General features: G+C 41.7%; 1 protein-coding gene and 1 long non-coding RNA gene across 4 annotated transcripts in view; one reads left to right on the top strand and one right to left on the bottom strand.

Moving 5' to 3' along the window:
• The window catches only part of LOC140739938 (uncharacterized), a 369,849-nt gene that overhangs the window by 41,641 nt on the left and 308,283 nt on the right, over nt 1-19,925 (top strand). The window lies entirely within an intron of this gene.
• Nucleotides 1-19,925, bottom strand: part of LOC140739934 (transmembrane protease serine 9-like) — a 44,665-nt gene that overhangs the window by 4,541 nt on the left and 20,199 nt on the right. For all 3 annotated transcript variants that reach the window (XM_073068624.1, XM_073068622.1, XM_073068623.1), the window contains exons 6-11: nt 19,375-19,649; nt 16,024-16,160; nt 14,505-14,760; nt 11,571-11,693; nt 9,772-9,943; nt 2,677-2,942 (exon numbers count right to left, since the gene is read on the bottom strand). In XM_073068624.1, coding sequence (XP_072924725.1) covers nt 2,677-2,942; nt 9,772-9,943; nt 11,571-11,693; nt 14,505-14,760; nt 16,024-16,160; nt 19,375-19,649 — 1,229 coding nt within the window. The remainder of the gene's footprint in view (nt 1-2,676; nt 2,943-9,771; nt 9,944-11,570; nt 11,694-14,504; nt 14,761-16,023; nt 16,161-19,374; nt 19,650-19,925) is intronic.

The raw sequence follows: 19,925 nt of genomic DNA on the forward strand, positions 1-19,925 counted from the left end.
TTTTCTCAGAATAAAGGGGAGACCTGATAATTGTATATAAAATCTGAGGGACATGGAATAGACAATAGTTAACTTTTTTCCACAGGAAACGTGACTGAAACAGATGCTACAGACCAAATGCCAATGAATGGGATTTGGTACATGGATGGGCGTGTGTTTAACGTGAATGTAGTGAGCTGAAGGGCCTGCTGCGCTGGTACCGTATGACCATACAACTCTAATTATTTAATTACTTGAATTTTAATTACTCAGCCGCAACAGATAGATTCGAGCTCATGCTTTTGGATTAGTGATTAATTCTGGTTATCGTCCAGTGATTTAACTTCTGCACCAAACACCCTGCCTTAGTACACTATGAGACATGCAAACATCCCTGAGTGGCTACAATTTATCAGAAGGATTTATAATACTTTATCTAGAACCCAATTAAATTGCATTGTATCTTACTGCATTAATATAGCAAACAATCAACATTTCTCACCAGGCTAATACAAGTAGATTTCTTATTCAGCTCCCACAACCTGTAATCCCCTTCATTGCCTGCAGCATCCTCTCATCCTCTGCAACCTGCCACCCCCTTGCACTAACTGTGCTTTCTACCTCGTACCCCGATTACTATGCCCTGCCCATGTTCTCTGCCCCTCCTGTGCCTTCCGCCATTCTCCTGTTTGCTTCTTCCTCCTGTGCAAATGCACTTTTCATTCGCTACTCCACTTTACACACTCTGTGCCATCTCTGCACCCTTCTTCTGCTTTCTGCTATTTTCTTCCATTCTGCAAATCCCCCTCCTATTTTCTGTGCCTTCCTCACACCCTCTGCCTACTTCTTCTCCCTGATTTTTCTCTTGATTTTTGGAAACCGTCTCGCATAGTGCGCTTTCTTTTCCTGCTCTTGGCACTGTCCTCCCATTCTCTGCACTCTCCTATTGACTGTCCTGTCCTTCCACCCTCTGCACTCTAATCCCAGAGTCAAATCCCACCTTTAGCTATCCACATCCTTCTCCCATTATCAGTGCCTGCTTTCCACCTGGTTAATTTTTCATCTGTCAATGATCATATTGGCCTCAGCTAACGTATTTCTCCTCTTTCCAAGGTTTAATGACATAATTTTGCTTTAAGACTTCCCATTAACACTTTCAACACTTTCTATTCATGTTCTCAATATTATTTTTATTTGCACAGGTTGTCTTCTTTTGCACATCAGTTGTTTGTCAGACTTTGTTTATGTCAGAGGTTCCCTTAGTTAATGGTAGGGGTCCCAGGCGTAAGAAAGGCTAGGAATCCCAGTTTATGTATAGTTTTTTGAAAACTCTATTGTATTTCTTTTTTCCCTGTAAACACCTGCAATAAAATTGATCTCAAAGCAGTAAATGGGAACATAACACATACTTTAATAATAAATTTACTTTTTACTTACTTTGACTTTGACTTGTCTTCAACTAATCTTTCCGCACATCTCTCATATCCACCATCTCTTGTGGACTTAACCTCACAGTACTTCCAGGATTTGTCACTCCCTTCATCACTTTGACATCACTTCCAGTCTTGCTGTCACTCCCTAGTTTTCTCCCCTTTTAAATTTCATCTTTATCTTTCTCTCTTTCACAATTGTTTTCATTTTTGTTCTCTGTGTTTCATCCCTTTCCTTTGTTTAGTGAATGCCCGTTTTACACTGTCACTTGTGTGTCCCGTGACTTAGAGAGGTAGTAGAACAACACACACAAAATGCTGGTGGAACACAGCAGGCCAGGCAGCATCTATAGGGAGAAGCACTGTCGACGTTTCAGGCCGAGACCCTTCATCAGGACTAACTGAAAGGAAAGATAGTAAGAGATTTGAAAGTAGGAGGGGGAGGGGGAAATGCGAAATGATAGGAGAAGACTGGGGGGGGGGGGGGGTGAAGCTGAGAGCCGGAAAGGCGATTGGCAAAAGGGATACAGATCTGGAGAAGGGAAAGGATCATAGGATGGGAGGCCTAGAGAGAAAGAAAGGGGGAGGGGAGCACCAGAGGAAGATGGCGAACAGGCAGTGATGGGCAGAGAGAGAGAAAAAGGAGGGGGGGGGGTAAAAACTAAATATATCAGGGATGGGGTAAGAAGGGGAGGAGGGGCATTAACAGAAGTTAGAGAAGTCAATGTTCATGCCATCAGGTTGGAGGCTACCCAGCCGGTATATAAGGTGTTGTTCCTCCAACCTGAGTGTGGCTTCATCTTGACAGTAGAACTGTAGTAGTGGAACTCTCTGTCTCCCTCCTCTGGCTGTTTCACTACATTTGCAAACTGCATGTGCCTGAATCGGCTCCCAACACAAGCAATCCAGAAAACTCTTTTATGGAGCCCTACAATGTTTTTTTTCCCCTTTCTGACTATCAATCCAATTCCCTTTTGAAAATACATGTGAATCTTTTTCCACCAGCTTTTCCAGGTCATAACTACTTGCAGAAGTTTTATTTCTGCTGCCACCATCATTCTTTAGCTAATTACCACACATCTCTGTTTACTGGTTTTAAACCTTCTTGACAAAGATAATACTTTTTCTTTATTAACTTTGGCTAGATTTTCATTTTTTTTTAAGTACTCCTTCAAGTAATCTTCAATTTCAACTGCTGGAAAATTGGACCATTCTAATCATACATGATCTTCTTAGGCATACAGAGATTCTTGACATTACTACTTACCCCCTTCTTCTCTAAGGCCCCAGCCTGTAATAAAGCATGACATTTCACTGGAAATCCTGTGGGAGGATGAGAGTAGACAGGCAGGTTGAATGGTCGGGCCAGTGTTAACAGGCGAGGATAGTTCCATGAGGGCAATATCATAATCCAGTTTGAAGTCTTTGAAGTTTGGGTGCCTGATAATGTTTTTGAAGGTTACTTTGGTGCCTCGAAATCCTGTTACGTATATTGTTCCCAGGTAACCAATCCAATAAATTGGATTCTTCTGACTGCAAAATGAGAAGTAGGTCAAACATATTATTTTCAAAGCACTTGTAGGCTATTTTAAGTGTACTCCGCTTCATTTCTATTTATTCTATTGTTCTTTTGTCTCAGTCTAAAAAGATATTTTTCCCCTTTTTGTTAATTTCTCTCTTTTTCTGATTGCTATTCTCATTGAAGCAGGGTTCCATATAAGTGGGCTGCCACCACTGTTTCTTTTGCGTGATTCTGGACTGTGATATTAAAAAGCAGGTGATATTACCCAACTGAGCCCAGTCCTGTCTCCCCTAATGGCCACCCACATACAGTTTGCAGGAAGTATCACTGGACATTGAGCATCTTGCTCCAGGACTCAGTGCCACTTAATCAATGTTCAAATTGGTTTGCTGAGCAGAGAAGGCTGCTTGGCCAAGGACATGTGCAATGATCATGTTGAAAGTTTTTAGTTTGCAAATATAAAACATGAGAAAATGATCACAAAAGCAGTAGAGCTTTATCACTACTAACATTAGCAACATGTTGTGAGTGTGTACACACTTGTCTATGCATGATGATCAATGATATACATATAAGATTATAGATGTGTATACCAAGGATTCTAACTTAATTCTGAGTGTGCTCACAGTTATAGTACATGTGCTGAGGGGTTCATAGTAATGTAATGTTCTGTACCAGAGTGTGTGTTCCCAGCAGTGGCAATATAGGTTCAAAGTTCAAAGTAAAATTTATTATCAGAATACATACATGTCACCACATACAACCCTGACATTCTTTTTCTGCCAGCACACTCAGCAAATCTATAGAACTGTTAACTGTAAACAAACTACGCAAATGCAGATATAAATAAATAGCAATAAGTAACGAGCATGAAATAACAATATAACGTCCTTAAATGAGTGTGGCTGTCCCCTTTTGTTCAAGAGCCTGATGGCTGAGGGGTAGTAACTGTTCTTAAACCTGGTGATGCGAGTCCTGAGGTTCTTGTACCTTCTACCTGATGGCAGCAGTGAGAAAAGATCCTGGCCTGGGTGGTGGGGATCTCTGATGGTGGATGTTTCTTTTCTGCAGCAAAGTTTCGTGTGGATGTGATCAATGGTTGGGGGGGGTTTTACCTTTGATATACTGGGGGTCGAATCCATTACCTTTTCTAGGACTTTCTGCTCAAAGGCATTGGTGTCCCCATTGCAGGCCATAATGCAGCCAGACAGCACACATTCCACCTCACAGCTACAGAAGATTGCCAAGGTATTATTCACAGTTCACAGCTAAGCTGAGAGTGCTTACAGTTATGCTGGCTGCAAGTGGTGATGATCATGGAAGAGGAAGATATGTTCACGGATGTCATGGGTGTGTTCTCAACTACAGTAGATGCACACTTGGTTCATGATAGATGTGGTCATGTAATTCCATGGTGAGTGTACTTATGGCCATGGTGAAAGATTACTAAAATGGGATGAAATGTCAAAGCTCGGAATGATGTGGGTATGCTAGTGCAAGATTTGCAAAAGGCTGGAATAAGGCTATATAAATGATTAGTTAAGCTGACAATAGACAATAGACAGTAGGTGCAGGAGTAGGCCATTTGGCCCTTCTAGCCAGCACCACCATTCACTGTGATCATGGCTGATCATACACAATCAGTACCCCGTTCCTGCCCTCTCCCCATATCCCTTGACCCCGTTATCTATAAGAGCTCTATCTAACTCTCTCTTGAATGCATCCAGAGACTTGGCCTCCACTGCCTTCTGGGGCAGAGCATTCCACATATCCACCACTCTCTGGGTGAAAAAGTTTTTCCACATCTCTGTTCTAAATGGCCTACCCCTTATTCTTAAACTGTGGCCTCTAGTTCTGGACTCACCCATCAGCGGGAACATGCTTCCTGCCTCCAGTGTGTCCAATCCCTTAATAATCTTATATGTTTCAATCAGATCCCCTCTCATCCTTCTGAATTCCAGTGTATACAAGCCCAGTCGCTCCAATCTTTCAACATATGACAGTCCCGCCATTCCGGGAATTAATCTTGTGAACCTACGCTGCACTCCCTCAATAGCAAGAATGTCCTTCCTCAAATTTGGAGACCAAAACTGCACACAATACTCCAGGTGTGGTCTCACCAGGGCCCTGTACAGCTGCAGAAGGACCTCTTTACTCCTATACTCAATTCCACTTGTTATAAAGGCCAGCATGCCATTAGCTTTCTTCACTGCCTGCTGTACCTGAATGCTTGCTTTCATTGACTGATGTACAAGAACACCTAGATCTCGTTGTACTTCCCCTTTTCCTAACTTGACTCCATTTAGATAGTAATCTGCCTTCCTGTTCTTGCCACCAAAGTGGATAACCTCACATTTATCCACATTAAACTGCATCTGCCATACATTTGCCCACTCACCCAACCTGTCCAAGTCACCCTGCATTCTCATAACATCCTCCTGACATTTCACACTGCCACCCAGCTTTGTGTCATCAGCAAATTTGCTAATGTTACTTTTAATCCCTTCATCTAAATCATTAATGTATATTGTAAACAGCTGCGGTCCCAGCACTGAACCTTGCGGTACTCCACTGGTCACAGCCTGCCATTCCGAAAGGGACCCATTGATCGCTACTCTTTGTTTCCCGTCAGCCAGCCAATTTTCAATCCATGTCAGTACTCTGCCCCCAATACCATGTGCCCTAATTTTGCCCACTAATCTCCTATGTGGGACTTTATCAAAAGCTTTCTGGAAGTCCAGGTACACTACATCCACTGGCTCTCCCTTATCCATTTTCATAGTTACATTCTCAAAAAACTCCAGAAGATTAGTCAAGCATGATTTTCCCTTCATAAATCCATGCTGACTCGGACTGATCCTTCTTCTATCCAAATGTATCGTAATTTCCTCTTTTATAATTGACTCCAGCATCTTTCCCACCACTGACGTCAGGCTAACCGGTCTATAATTCCCTGTTTTCTCTCTCCCTCCTTTCTTGAAAAGTGGGACAACATTAGCCACCCTCCAGTCAGCAGGAACTGTTCCTGAATCTATAGAACATTGGAAAACGATTACCAATGCGTCCACGATTTCTAGAGCCACCTATTTAAGTACCCTGGGATGCAGACCATCAGGTCCCGGGGACTTATCAGCCTTCAGACTCAAAAGTCTATCCAACACTGTTTCTTGCCTAATATAAATTTCCTTCAGTTCATCCTTTACCCTAGTTCCTTTGGCCACTATTACATCTGGGAGATTGTTTGTGTCTTCCCTAGTGAAGACAGATCCAAGGTACCTGTTCAACTCATCTGCTATTTCCTTGTTCCCCATAATAAATTCACCCGTTTCTGTCTTCAATGGTCCAATTTTGGTCTTAACTATTTTTTTGCTATTCACATACCTAAAGAAGCTTTTACTATCCTCCTTTATATTCTTGGCTAGTTTACCTTCGTACCTCATTTTTTCTTGGCGTATTGCCTTTTTTGTTATTTTCTGTTGCTCTTTAAAAGCTTCCCAGTCCTCCGGTTTCCCGCTCATCTTTGCTATGTTATACTTCTTCTCTTTTATTTTTATACTGCTCTTTACTTCCCTCGTCAGCCACGGCCACCCCTTACTCCCCTTAGGATCTTTCTTCCTCTTTGGAATGAACCGATCCTGCACCTTCTGCATTATTCCCAGAAATACCTGTCATTATTGTTCCACTGTCTTCCCTGCTAGGGTATTGTTCCATTGAACTTTGGCCAGCTCCTCCCTCATAGCTCCATAGTTCCCTTTGTTCAGCTGTAATACTAACACATCTGATTTTCCCTTCTCCTTCTCAAATTGTAGGTTAAAACATATCATATTATGGTCACTACCTCCTAATGGTTCCTTTACCTCGAGGTCCCTGATCAAATCCAGTTCATTGCACAACACTAAATCTAGAATTGCCTTCTCCCTGGTAGGCTACAGTACAAGCTGTTCTAAGAATCCATCTCAGAGGCACTCCACAAACTCCCTTTCTTGGGGTCCAGTACCATTCTGATTCTCCCAGTCTACCTGCATGTTGAAATCCCCCATGACAACTGTATCATTACCTTTGCGACATGCCAATTTTAACTCTTCATTCAACTTACACCCTACATCCAGACTGCTGTTTGGGGGCCTGTAGATAACGATAGATAGATAGATAGATAGATAGATAGATAGATAGATAGATAGATAGATAGATAGATAGATAGATAGATAGATAGATAGATAGATAGATAGATAGATAGATAGATAGATAGATAGATAGATAGATAGATAGATAGATACTTTATTCATCCCCATGGGGAAATTCAGCTTTTTTTTTCCAATGTCCCATACACTTGTTGTAGCAAAACTAATTACATACAATACTTAACTCAGTAAAAAAATATGATATGCATCTAAATCACTATCTCAAAAAGCATTAATAATAGCTTTTAAAAAGTTCTTAAGTCCTGGCGGTAGAATATGCATTCATATATAATACTTTTAATTCGGTACTCCCCTCTCCTTTCATATCAATTCCTATTCCTATTTCACTTGGTATGATCTCTTCTTGAGCTTTCTACTCCATTGATTCTGTTGTCCTTTTTAACTTTTCTTATTTTCACTTTCCCTTTAACTCCATCCTTATATTTCCAGTTCATCCCCCCCCCCCCCCCCCCACTACTTAGTTTAAACACATCCCTGTTGCAGTGGCTAACCTGTCTGCCAGAATGCTGGTCCCCCGCCTATTAAGGTGCAACCCGTCCCTTTTGTACAATTCATCCCTACCCCAAAACAGATCCCAGTGGTCCAAGAATGTAAATCCTTGCTTCCTGCACCAGTTCCTCAGCCACACATTCAGATCCATTATCTCCCTGTTCCTGCCCTCTCCAGCACGAGGAACTGGAAGCAAACCAGAGATAACCACCCTGGAAATTCACGGCTCTTCCTGATGTCTGACTCCTCGGCTCTGCTTCTGCACCAATTTTTGGCTCGCAGACCTGTCCGCCTCTCAGACTGGCAGTACCTTCTGTCCTGACAGCTTCCAAGAAGGTGAACCTGTTTACGAGAGGTACATCCCCTGGGGTCTCCTGTACTTCAAGCATCCTTTCCTTCCTCATCGTCGCCCCCTTTCTCTCTTCCGGTATCCTCGGTGTAACGTCCTCACTGTAGGTCCTGTCCAGAAAACCCTCATTTTCGCGGATAAACCTGAGGTCATCCAGTTCTTTCTTCAGTGCTGCAACATGCTCCTTCAGAAGCTGAATCTGGACACACTTTCCACAGCTGTAGCAGCTGGGGGCACCATCAGTGTCCCTGACCTCCCACACCATGCACGTAGCACACTGAATCAGCTTAGCGGTCATGTCTTCACCCTCTGCAATTGTGCCTGGCGTAGTCTGCTCGCCGAAGATTCTCGAGCCAAAGACTAGCACTTTTCACACCAGGCACTTCCCTCGACCAGGCCGCTTCCCGACAGGCCCTGCCAGAATGTTATGTTTTATTGTGAGGAGAATTGAGTACCAACACAGGGAGGTTATGTTTGGGTTATTAAGGGCATTAGTAAGACCACATCTGGACTCAGTGCTGATCTTCTTATTTAGGGAATGATCTTAATATACTGGATGTAGTTCCTCAACCAACACCTCAAGCTGTTGGGTTGTTTAATGAGGAAAGATTGGCAGGGTAGATTTTTATCTGCTGGAGGAGGTGATTGAAATATATGAGATCCAGTTGGGTCTTGATAGAGTGGATGTGGAGATGATGTTTCTTCTTAGGAGGAAAGTTAGATCCAGGGATCACTGTTTTAAAATGATGGGTACTATTTTAAAAAATAATCATGGGCACTAGCCTCCCTAGCTTCACAGGCACCTTCAAAAGGTGACGCCTCAAAAAAGTGGTATCAATCATTAAGGACTCCCATTACCCAGGTCATGCCCTTTTATCATTGCTACCATCAAGGGGGAGGTACAGGTGCCTGAAGGCACAGGCTCAGTTTTCAGGAACAGCTTCTTCCCCTCTGACATCAGATGTTTGGATGGACATTGAACCGATAAGCATTACCTCTTTTTTTTTGCTCTGTTTGCACCACTTATTTATCTTAATTTCTTATAAATAATTCTTATTTGTAATTTATAGTTTTTTAATATTATGTATTGCAATATACTGGTACCACAAAAGAACAATTTTCATGACATATGCCAGCAATATTAAGCCTGATTCCGATTATGTCACTAATTTAAGGAGTGAATGCAAAATCTTTCTGTCAGGCAGTTGTAAATCTTTGGAAATCTCTTCCTCAAAGGGTGGTGGGAGCAAGTACTGAATATTTTTGAAATGGTTTAGATGGAGCTTAATAAGCAAGAGGTTTAAAGGTTATCCTGGAAAGTGCAATTGGAGTTACATTCACATCATGGTTATACTAAATGGAGAAGCATGAGTGGTCAAATTTCCTGGTATTAATTTGTACATCTGTGTGCTCACGTCTATAGTTGCAGCTAAGGTGGATGTGATCATGGTGGAGGTAGATGTGATTATGGTTGTAGTAGCTGTGATGGATATATTCACGCCCACTGGATATACACAGAGCATGTTCACACAGTTACTGTCGGTGTGGTCACAACTCACAACCAGAGTGGGTGTGCTTATGATAATGGGGCGTGTGCTCACAATTACAAAAGGTGTGCTGATGTGCTTTTGTGACATTTTGGGTGTTCTCACTGCCATTATGGATGTGTCCATGGCATTTGGTGTTCTTATTCTCAGTTACAATCAATACACACACAGGTATTATGATGGTGCTCACAACTACTTAGTTGGTCATATTTATCCGTATGCGCTTGGTTTCAGTCTGAGATTTTTTACGTACCTTACAAAGCAGTGGGCAGCAGTGACCACCCATTTGGAAGAGATCAGTGTTCCTCCACATACGTGCCCTTTCCACATCAGATGTAGACTGACTTGCCAGGGATACTGTCCAAGTTTGCTGTTTGTTCCGCCCACAATCTTCGTGTTGATGTTTAGAGGTGTAGATCCGCAATCTACAAACAAAACTGGACTCAGTTACAAGATTCAGGGCACTAGAAAATTTAAAAGGATTATTAAGGCAAGCTTAAACCGAACGAGTTAATGAAGATCTCCTGGCCCAGTTTGCTAAGCTTTTTATTTCATTCATTTGTTCATTTTGTTGGCTGTTGGCCAGTGAGAGTGTCTGGCTCTTGTGCTGTGATACATATTCTGATGTGCTCAGTGATGTCCCCAGCATGTGATGATTTTCAGTGACACTCCAGTACAGTGACTTTCCAATTGGCCTGAGGTGATATTGACTGAGGTGAGTGGTAATATTCACATTAATGTCACAATCCCATCACCAAAGTGCCAAATAATAACTCTCTCCTGCAAAGAAGATTCCGACCACCTACACATGATACCCAATGCCTATATCATCACTATGTCAGTCATAATCAGCATCCTGGAGTGTCACCATTGACCAGATCCCTAGCTAGAACTTCATTCATTCAACATCAAAAACAGTAGTGATCTATTGAAATTATATAATAGCACTATTTTACACACATTCCTGAATGTCCACCCAATGCAAAATCCATTTCTTATTTTGGCAGGGTTGTTTACCCTAGATTTTCTTTCTCTGACATAATGAGGTCTGAGGTATTGCAACAGGTAAAATTGTTCACGGTGATATTTTAACCTTCACTAGATTGAAAATCAGCAGTTTTTATTTACCCACACAACAGCCAGGTTTTACCAATTCTACTATCCCTGAAACTGTGCTATTTGAAGAGCCAGTGCTCAGACTTCATTCTCTGTCCTCAATGAGATCTCTGCCCATCTGCAACCTCAAATGCAAAACTCACATTTGTTGATGGAGGTCAATGTCTCCTTGAGTGTTCTGGCCTAGGGGGCATTTCACACTGTTGCTGCTGCTCTATAGAGCTCATACATTCTCCATACTCAGACAGAATAAACTTCACCAACTTCTCCTTCAATCCACAGGAGTAGGCATGGGTACTTGCCTGCATTGCAGGGTTTCCAAGTGCAGGTATGCAGAGAACATTTGTGTCCTTCAAGGGACCTGCATGGCACTTTCCTGCTAAGTGACCCTCATGCATTCCTCATGTGGACACGTTTCTTCACCAGCCTGTCCAAGTCCTTCTATCCTCCTGGAACCACACTCCCATCATTGCCACATCTATTGATCTTCTCTCTGTAGCAGCACTCAGCAGGAGCTGCATGAGTGAAGAGTGTCTCTTAAAGAGCTGCCTGCAGAGAATGATGCTAACTTGCTACACACCGACAGAGAGGCTGTGCTGAAACAATACCAGTTTCAGCAGAGTGTCAAACAGAGAAACCCACCTGTGAATCTCACAATGATTTCAGCCTTTATGCAACTTTTCATAAACAATATAAGTGTGATCCAAAAGGTCCTAACGCTAATAGGTAGCATGAAGCTCTATGTTCCCAGGAATTCTCAAAAAGGTGCAATTTTTTCCTTGATTTACCTTAATAATCAAGCAACCAAGCTCTTCCTTGCAAGTCGATAAACTATAATCACAGTGCAGTTTGTTTAGCGAATGTTATCAAAAACAGACTTTTGGTCTCATTCTACAATCACCGATATTGTTAGTGAAATGAGGTGATTATACTTACTGCAGTTTAACTCATCAGAACCTGTAGTACAATCTCTGACACCATCACACTCTGCGTTGTGTTTATTGATACAACTATTGTCAGAACACTTGAAAGTAGTGTCTGTACAACGAACCTCTGAAACTGGAAAGAATAATATTAATCCAATTTCATATATGATCTCTGTAACCCCTTAAAGTCTCTCCCTCTCTCAAATTTGTGACAGAAGGGGTGTGAAAAAGTAATTGCAGACTTGGTCTAGTTTTTCTTTGTGCATTTGCTTCAATTTTCCCCTCCTTTTCAGAAGTTATTAACTCTCACAGGCGTATGGTCAGATTACATGGGTTAACCAGACCTATTCCCACACCTCAACTAGTGAGGCTGTGTTACACGCAAGTTTGCATGATAAATATTGAGAACCGTGAGAACTGCACAATCCTGACAGAGACATTGCCTGAAGGCACAGGGGCAGAGAGAAAAAGAAGACCGGGGGGGGGGGGGGGGGTGGGAGAGCATGGAGTGACAAGATTAGGGTGGGGCTCAGGTCTTCCTATAGGGCAGTGGTAAGATAATCAGTGTGAGTATAAGAAGTGGGGCAATCTATAGGATTATAGATATATATAGCAATCTATAGGAGGCCTTGTGAACCTTGGGACTTTGGTGTGGGTTACTTAAAGAGGCTTGCATTCACCAGTGGATAGAGAACAAGAGAGCAGAGGCTGGGGCTTCCAACTGTGCCCAATTTTCCACACGCTCCACTGGATGCAAGATGCCTGACTATAATCATAGTGCTACTACAGAGTCAGTGGGAAATACCTGTTTTTCCATGTTCCATGGAAGGAGAAGTCAAGTCAAGTTTATTGTTAGTTAACTATATACATGTATATAACATATAACCGTATAATGTATATAGAAATGGGACAACATTTCTCCAAACCAGGGTTAAAAGCATTGTAGTACACGTTACGCACAATAACTTATGAAGGTAAGGATAAAATCTACAGCTGAGTCACATATAAATAACAAACTTAAAGTGCTTTAATATTAAAGCACAGAACAGATTAACCAGTGGCAATTCAAAAATGATATTGCAGGGAGCTCAGAAGCCTAGCGGAAGGAACTGTTTCTCATCTTGACTGAGAAGTCAGATAATTTAACCTAACTATTCTGTGTTGAAATAAAAACTCATCCAACCTGGCATAAAATATGTACACACTGATGAAATTTTGCAGGTCAAGCAAGGAGATCCGAAAACAGGCATGGTATTGCCTTTGTGTAATCAAACTGACCTATTAAATGTGTCCAATATTAGTTTCAGATCATATTGTGAGACCTGCAAACACTCAGCATGGGCTCATCTGAATTCACTAACGTATACATTCTGCCTATTTAGTGGCCAAAAGCAGCCAAATGCAGAGCAGACCAATTATGATCCCAAATAACTTCTGTGTGTGGTCCACATCATTGTGCCAGGATATGTGATAGGACCCAGCAGTGAACTATAGTTAGCAGTCAAGATTCCCCCATTCTTCGTACAAAACTGCTCAAACTCTGTCAGATTGCATGGGGATCATGAGTGAACAGCCCTTTTCAAGTTCAGCCACAAACTCTCAATTGGAGTGAGGTCTGGACTCTGACTTGATCACTCCAGGACATTGACTATTGTTTTTAAGCTATTCCTGTATAGCTTTGGCTTTATGCTTGGAATCATTGTGTTGCTGGAAAACAAATCTTCTCTAAGTCGCAGTTCTCTTCAGGCTGCATCAGATTCTCCTCCAGGATTTCCCTGTATTTTGCTGCATTCATTTTACCCTCTACCTTCACAAGCCTTCCAGGGTCTGGTGCAGTGAAGCATCTCCACAGCATGATGCAGCCACCACCATGCTTCACGGTAGGGATGGTGTGTTTCTGATGGTATGCAGACATAGCATTTAGTCTCATGCCCAAAAAGCTCAACTTTCATTTCATCAGACCATAGAACCATCTTCCAGCTGACGTCAGAGTCTCCCACGTGCCCTCTGGCAAACTCTAGCCGAGATTTCATGAGAGTTTTTTTCCAACAGTGGCTTTCTCTTTGCCACTCTCCCGTAAAGGTGGGACTGGTGAAGCAGCCAGGCAACAGTTGTTGTATGCACAGTCTCTTCCATCTCAGTCACTGAAGATTGTAACTCCTCCAGAGTTATCATGGGTCTCTTGGTGGCCTTCCTCACTAGTCTCCTTCTTGCATGGTCACTCAGTTTTTGAGGACTGCCTGCACTATGCAGATTTACAGCTGTGCCATATTCTTTCCATTTCTTGATGATTGACTTAACTGTACTCCATGAGATATTTTCAGTGACTTGGAAATTTTCCTATATCCATCTCCTGACTTGTGCTTTTCAATAACCTTTTTGTAGAGTTGCTTGGAGTTTTTTTTTGTCTTCATGGTGTAGTTTTTGCTAGGATTCTGACTCACCAGCAGTTGGATCTTCCAGATACAGGTGTATTTTTACTACAATCAATTGAAACACCTTGACTGCACACAGTGATCTCTATTTAACTAATTACAGAACTTCTAAATCCAATTGGCTACACCAGTGATGATTTGGTGTGCCATATTAAAGGGGGTGAACCCTTATGCAATTATTTATTTTGTGTTTTAGATTTGTAATTAATTTAGATCTGTTTTCAGTTTGACACAAGAGCTTTTTTCTGTTGATCAGTGTCAAAAAAAGGCAAATTAAATCCACTGTGATTCAATGTTGTAAAACAATAAAACATGAAAACTTCCAAGGGGCGGGGAATGAAAGCTTTTTATGGGCACCACACACACACACACACACACACACACACACACACACACACACACACACACACACACACACACACACACACACACACACACACACACACACACACACACACACACACACACACTTCACTTCTCCGTACGACCAGCCATCAATGTGAACCCACCTGCTGCTCCTACTACTAAGGTGGAGGTCAAGGTCCTATTTTGCATTGAAATGGTTTGTTCACTTTTGGTCTCAGTTGTAGGAGTAATTACTTCCAACTGTGTCATCGTCTGCAAGGCCCAGTCCCGGATTGTCGTCACTCTTGTGTAGACACCAGGTTTGTTCGGTCGGGCACAACCATCTCCCCAGCTCACAATACCAGCCAGGAACCATTTGTTTGGTGATTCCTCACACACCAAGGGGCCACCAGAATCACCCTACAGAAAGGAAGTACACATCAGACATTGTTATATCTTTGAGAATAAAGTTCTGTGCATTTTCACAATTCAGGAATTCACTATGTGGTAGCAAAGAATAATTTCCAGATTGCAATTAGAATCCATCTAGAGATGTATTGAAATATTTTAAAATAGTGCAGGGTGTAAAGATGACTGGAATGTGTTGGTCTCATTCGCCTCTTAATTGCCTTTTCTGTTTATACATTATTCAAGTGCACTATTACTTGGGTTGTCTGAAGAAAAGAAACGACCTTCATAATATCGTATTTGTATGGGGTGGGTATACGTAAATGAAATGTTTTTTGTGCTATAAGGCAACTTTTGTATGCAGAGGGTGGTGAGTATATGGAATGAGCTCCCAACAGAAAAGGTTGAGGCAGGAACAATAGTATCATTTAAGAAGCACTTGGATAGGTAACTGGAGTGGAGGGTCCTGCTGGTATATGGGCTGAAGACAGGAAATTGGGACTATCTAGATGGACAATGGGGTAAGTATTCTCTCTTTGGGCCAAAAGGTCTGCATTGCTCTATGGCTCTATGACTCAAAAATAAATCAATGTTAATCAGAATCAGGTTTAATATCATTGGCATATGTAGGGAAATTTAACTTTGTGGCAGCAGTACAGTGCAATACATGATAAATAAAGAAAAAAACTGAAATGCAGTAAGTGTATATATATATATATATATATATGTGTGTGTGTATTAAGTAGTTAAATTAAAATGTAGTATAAAAAAAACAGAAAAAGTAGTGAGGTAGTGTTCATGGGTTCAGTGTCCATGGGTTCAATGTCCATTTAGAAATCAGATGGCAGACGGGAAGAAGCTATTCCTGAATTGCTGAGTGTGTGCCTTCAGGCTTCTGTACCTCTTTCCAGATGGTAATGAAAAGCGGGCATGTCCTGTGTGATGGGGGTCCTGAATGATGGAAACTGCTTTTCTGAGGCACAATTCTTTGAAGATGTCTTGGATACTCTGGAGGCTAGTACCCATGATGGAGCTGACTAGTAAGTTAGTAAGTAGTTTGGATTTGCCTCATGCAGATTAAGTGGCTAATTAATGTACTGCAAGTGACAGCAATAATATTCAAACTTAGTACATTTAAGGCCATTTCTCCTCAGCCTGAGCTGGGTTTCGTTCTGCTTCCAGTCTGCCATCCGAAACACCCCATAGTTGAAAATAAGTCCACAGTAAAGCAAATCCAGCTGCCGCCATTCATAAAGTACTCAGCAGCGCACTTGCCTGACAAGCGTCCACTCCACCAGCTGAGAATCCAGCACAAATCATTCGTGGTGTTATAGGGTCGTCATAGAGTTCGGCACATTCACTCATATTGAATATTGGGACACGGGCTTCCTGGAGAATGCTGGGTATATAATCTGTGATGGAAACAGAGAAATTATGCGTTGTGGGACATTGCAAATTTAAATTGAACAAGGAATATCAACTTTCTCTTGGTGTGTAAATAAGAGCAATGAATAGAGTGAAATGAGATGTCATTACTTGAATTTGAGCATATTTCCATAGATAATACAGATTGCTGACAAACTGCTCTATACTGTGTATTTGTAAGTTGTACATTGTTGTCGGAAAGTGAAATCCTTTCAGTCAGATCCTGCACTTTTGAAATTCAAGTGACTCCTAAACTTCTGTACACATGGAGTGTTTATGATGAGATTGAGATGGCTAAAGCTCTCAGTTCCTTCCACTGGGTTCCCCTCTTGAGTACTGCAGTGGGGCACAGTCTTGTTTGGAGCTTTTTACATATGGTGTATTCTTGCCCTCAGCTTTGTCAGTTGTCAAACCACACTCATTGCCTGAGACCCAACCACTGTCCAGTTCACACAACTGGACTCCATGGTGCAAAGGGCCAGTAAGGTGGAACCTCTCCATCCAGAATATTGATGTGCAAGTAAGGGGGGACTACAGGTAGCCACTCTAAATAGTACCCACCATTCAATAACGTTATGTTTCATACTCTCGGTCATTTCCAGGTAACATCATGTCACATAGACCTATCCATCCTTGTAATTTTTATACCATTTTTCTCAAGGGCAAAATAAATACATTTTTTAAACAGTTTGTAGAATTGCATAATTAAGTTCAATCAGTAGATTGCTCTATGGGAGCAATGCACAGTCTGCTGGAGGAACTCAGCAGGTCAAGCAGCATTGCTGAAGAGGAGCAATTGTCATCGATTACTTTCCCCACAAAGTTGCTGCTCAACCTAGAGTTCCTCCAGCAGATTGTTTGTTGCTCCGGATTCCAGCATCTGCAGTCTCCAAGTGTTTGTCAGATTTGCTCAGTTCTGATGGTGATGTTAAGTTTAGAGGTGTAAACACTGAATGAGTTTATATCAGCACTGGAAAGATAATGAGCAAATTCCGAAGTTAAGAAACAAGAAGCATTCCTCTGCTCCTCACACAACTTTGACAAGATATTGACAACTGCAGTACAAGATATTGCAGTTACAGTATTTTACCAAATTCCTCATTAATGTTTTTGTTAATGAATAGCTATTTGTTCTGTTTAAAATGCACCGCGTTTCTCAATGAGGCAAGCAGAGTCTCATTGTTGGGAGGTTTCTGTGGGTTACCTAAATCCAAGTCTAACGCGTGTCAGAAATCCCAGGAAACCACATTTCAGTGGGTCAGCAACATCATACTGCACCACTGTAGGTTTACAGTTGCCACATTTCTAGTTCTTAGCTAATTTAGAAAGAAATGACAGACCCACTTAGCAGAGAAAGGACTATTTGAAAGCAAGACTTTCTTGAGGCCAATCAAATATTATGTCTACCCTCATCTCACGTAATAATGGTGTTGATAGGAGAAATGTCATTTGATAAGGGAGCACATAATGACTTGTAAACTCTTCTCTGGCTTCCAGCCGGGTACAGGTATCGATTATAACCGAAGTCTTGATGACAAACTTTACTATCTTCTTCAGGAATGATGCCTGGGCATGTCTAGCCTGGTGGTATTCATGGACTGTCATCAAAACGTTAGTTATAATCGATCCCTGTACCCAGCTGGAAGCCTGAGAAGAATTTATTAATTTATTCTGGGAAAGCTCTAGATCCTTTTTCACATAATGACTTGCCATCAGATTGAAAACCATTAAATAATATGGACCCTAGCAGTACAGTGAAAAAAAGCTAGCAAAGTAACAGGACACTGAGCAGTTGTGAAAGATTGCTTTTCAGGGAAGTAATGTACATAACAGAGTTTCAAAGGTATCAGGATAAGAATTACTTCCTTTTATAGACTCGTACATGGGTACACACTCACTGGCAAAGTAATTAGGTATAGGAGTGGAACATTGTGTGGTCTTTTGCTGCAGTAGGCCAACCACTTCAAGATTCAGTGTGTAGTGCATCCAGAGATGCTCTTCTGCACGCGGAAGTTGTAACATGTAGTTATTTGAGATACTGTCACTTTCTTGTCAGTTGGCCATTCTCCTCTGATCTCTCTCATTAACAAGGTGTTTTTGTCCACAGAACTCGCTGGACTTTTTTTCAAACCATTCTCTGCGAACTCCAGAGACAATTGTGCGTGAAAATCCCAAGTGATCAGCAGTTTCTGAGATACTCAAACCACCCCGTCTGGCACCAACAATCATTCCATGTTCAAAGTTATTTAGTTCATACTTCTTTCCCATTCTGATAAACAGGAGAAAATCTGCAGATGCTGGAAATCCAAAGCAACACACACAAAATGCTGAAGGAACTCAGCAGGCCCGGTAGCGTCAATGGCAAGGAGTAAACAGGTGGCATTTCGGGCTGAGACCCTTTATCAGGACCTAGTGAAAGGGTTGGCCCAAAAAGTTGACTGTTTACTCTTTTCTGTAGACGCTGCCTGGCCTGCTGAGTTCCTCCAGCATCTTGTGTGTGCTGCCCATTATGATGTTTGGTTTGAACAACAATTGAGCATGGTTTTCTGCATTGAGTTGCTGCCACATGATTGGCTGATTGGATGTCTGCATTAACGAGCAGGTGTACAATTGTACCTAATAAAGTGGCCGCTGAGTGTAGTTTCTGAATTTTTGGATGACACAGTATGTATAGGGTTAGTGAACTGTGAGAACGTAAGAAGTGGGAACAGGAGCAGGCCATTCAGCCATTTGAGTTTTTACCACTGTCCAATAAGATCCTTCCAAAATTCATATTCTACCAAAAACAGAATTTTCCTGCCTTACCTCCATATCCCTCAATTCCTCTGGAGCCAGAAGTCTTTTGATCCCTGTATTAAATTAATTTACTAACTGATCTCCATAATCCTCCAGGGTAGGAAATTCCAGAATCTCACTAACTCCTGTGTGTAGCAGTTTTTCTTTGTTTCAGTCCTGAGTGGCCTACACTTACTTTGGGACTGGGAAGCCGAATAACTATTTGAAAGGCAACATTTGCAGGGCCGTACTGACGGGACAGAAGAGTGGGAGTGCTCCTACATAGAACTGGTACAGACTTATTGAACTGAATCCATGTGGTAGACGTCCTGTGAAGAAGATGGCCCACTAAGAAGAGAATCAATAACATTATATCACAAATTTTAAACAGAAGGAAACACTTTTAAAATTAATTCAGATCCATACTATCTCCTTCTCTGAGGGCTCCCCATCCTGTAACAGTGCAGTTCTTTCCTGTGGGGAAGACGTGTACAGCGGATGGCAGGCAGGCAGGCTGGATAAATCTGGAGAATGTTACAGGGTTAGATAACTCCAATAAAGCCACATCATAGTCGAGGGAACTGTTGTTAAATAAAGGGTGTAAAATTATCTTCTTTATACTCCTCATCACTTCTGTAGCATCTTGACTGTCTGAATAGATGGTTCCCAGAATTGCATCCCAAAGGAATGGATGTGGAAATCTGCAGAAAGAAAACAGATCAGAAAGATTATTCAAGTCTCACTATTAACTTCTAAATGAAGGTTTTCAGTTTTCCTTTTTGAAGCTAGTCACTCTCATAAGGCCACGGTTGATCGGCTGTTGATTGTCACTGGTGTAAGTTCCCTGAGCTCTATCAATCATTGAAGTGCAATTTCCCCGACAGTAATTCTCGAAGTGTGTTACCTTTCATTGGAAATACAATTCTCTTTCTACACATCCAATGCTTGGAAGCAACTTAGTGAGCTACAAATGGCTA

This window comes from Hemitrygon akajei, chromosome 16 (assembly GCF_048418815.1).
Source record: "Hemitrygon akajei chromosome 16, sHemAka1.3, whole genome shotgun sequence".
NCBI lineage: Eukaryota > Metazoa > Chordata > Chondrichthyes > Myliobatiformes > Dasyatidae > Hemitrygon > Hemitrygon akajei.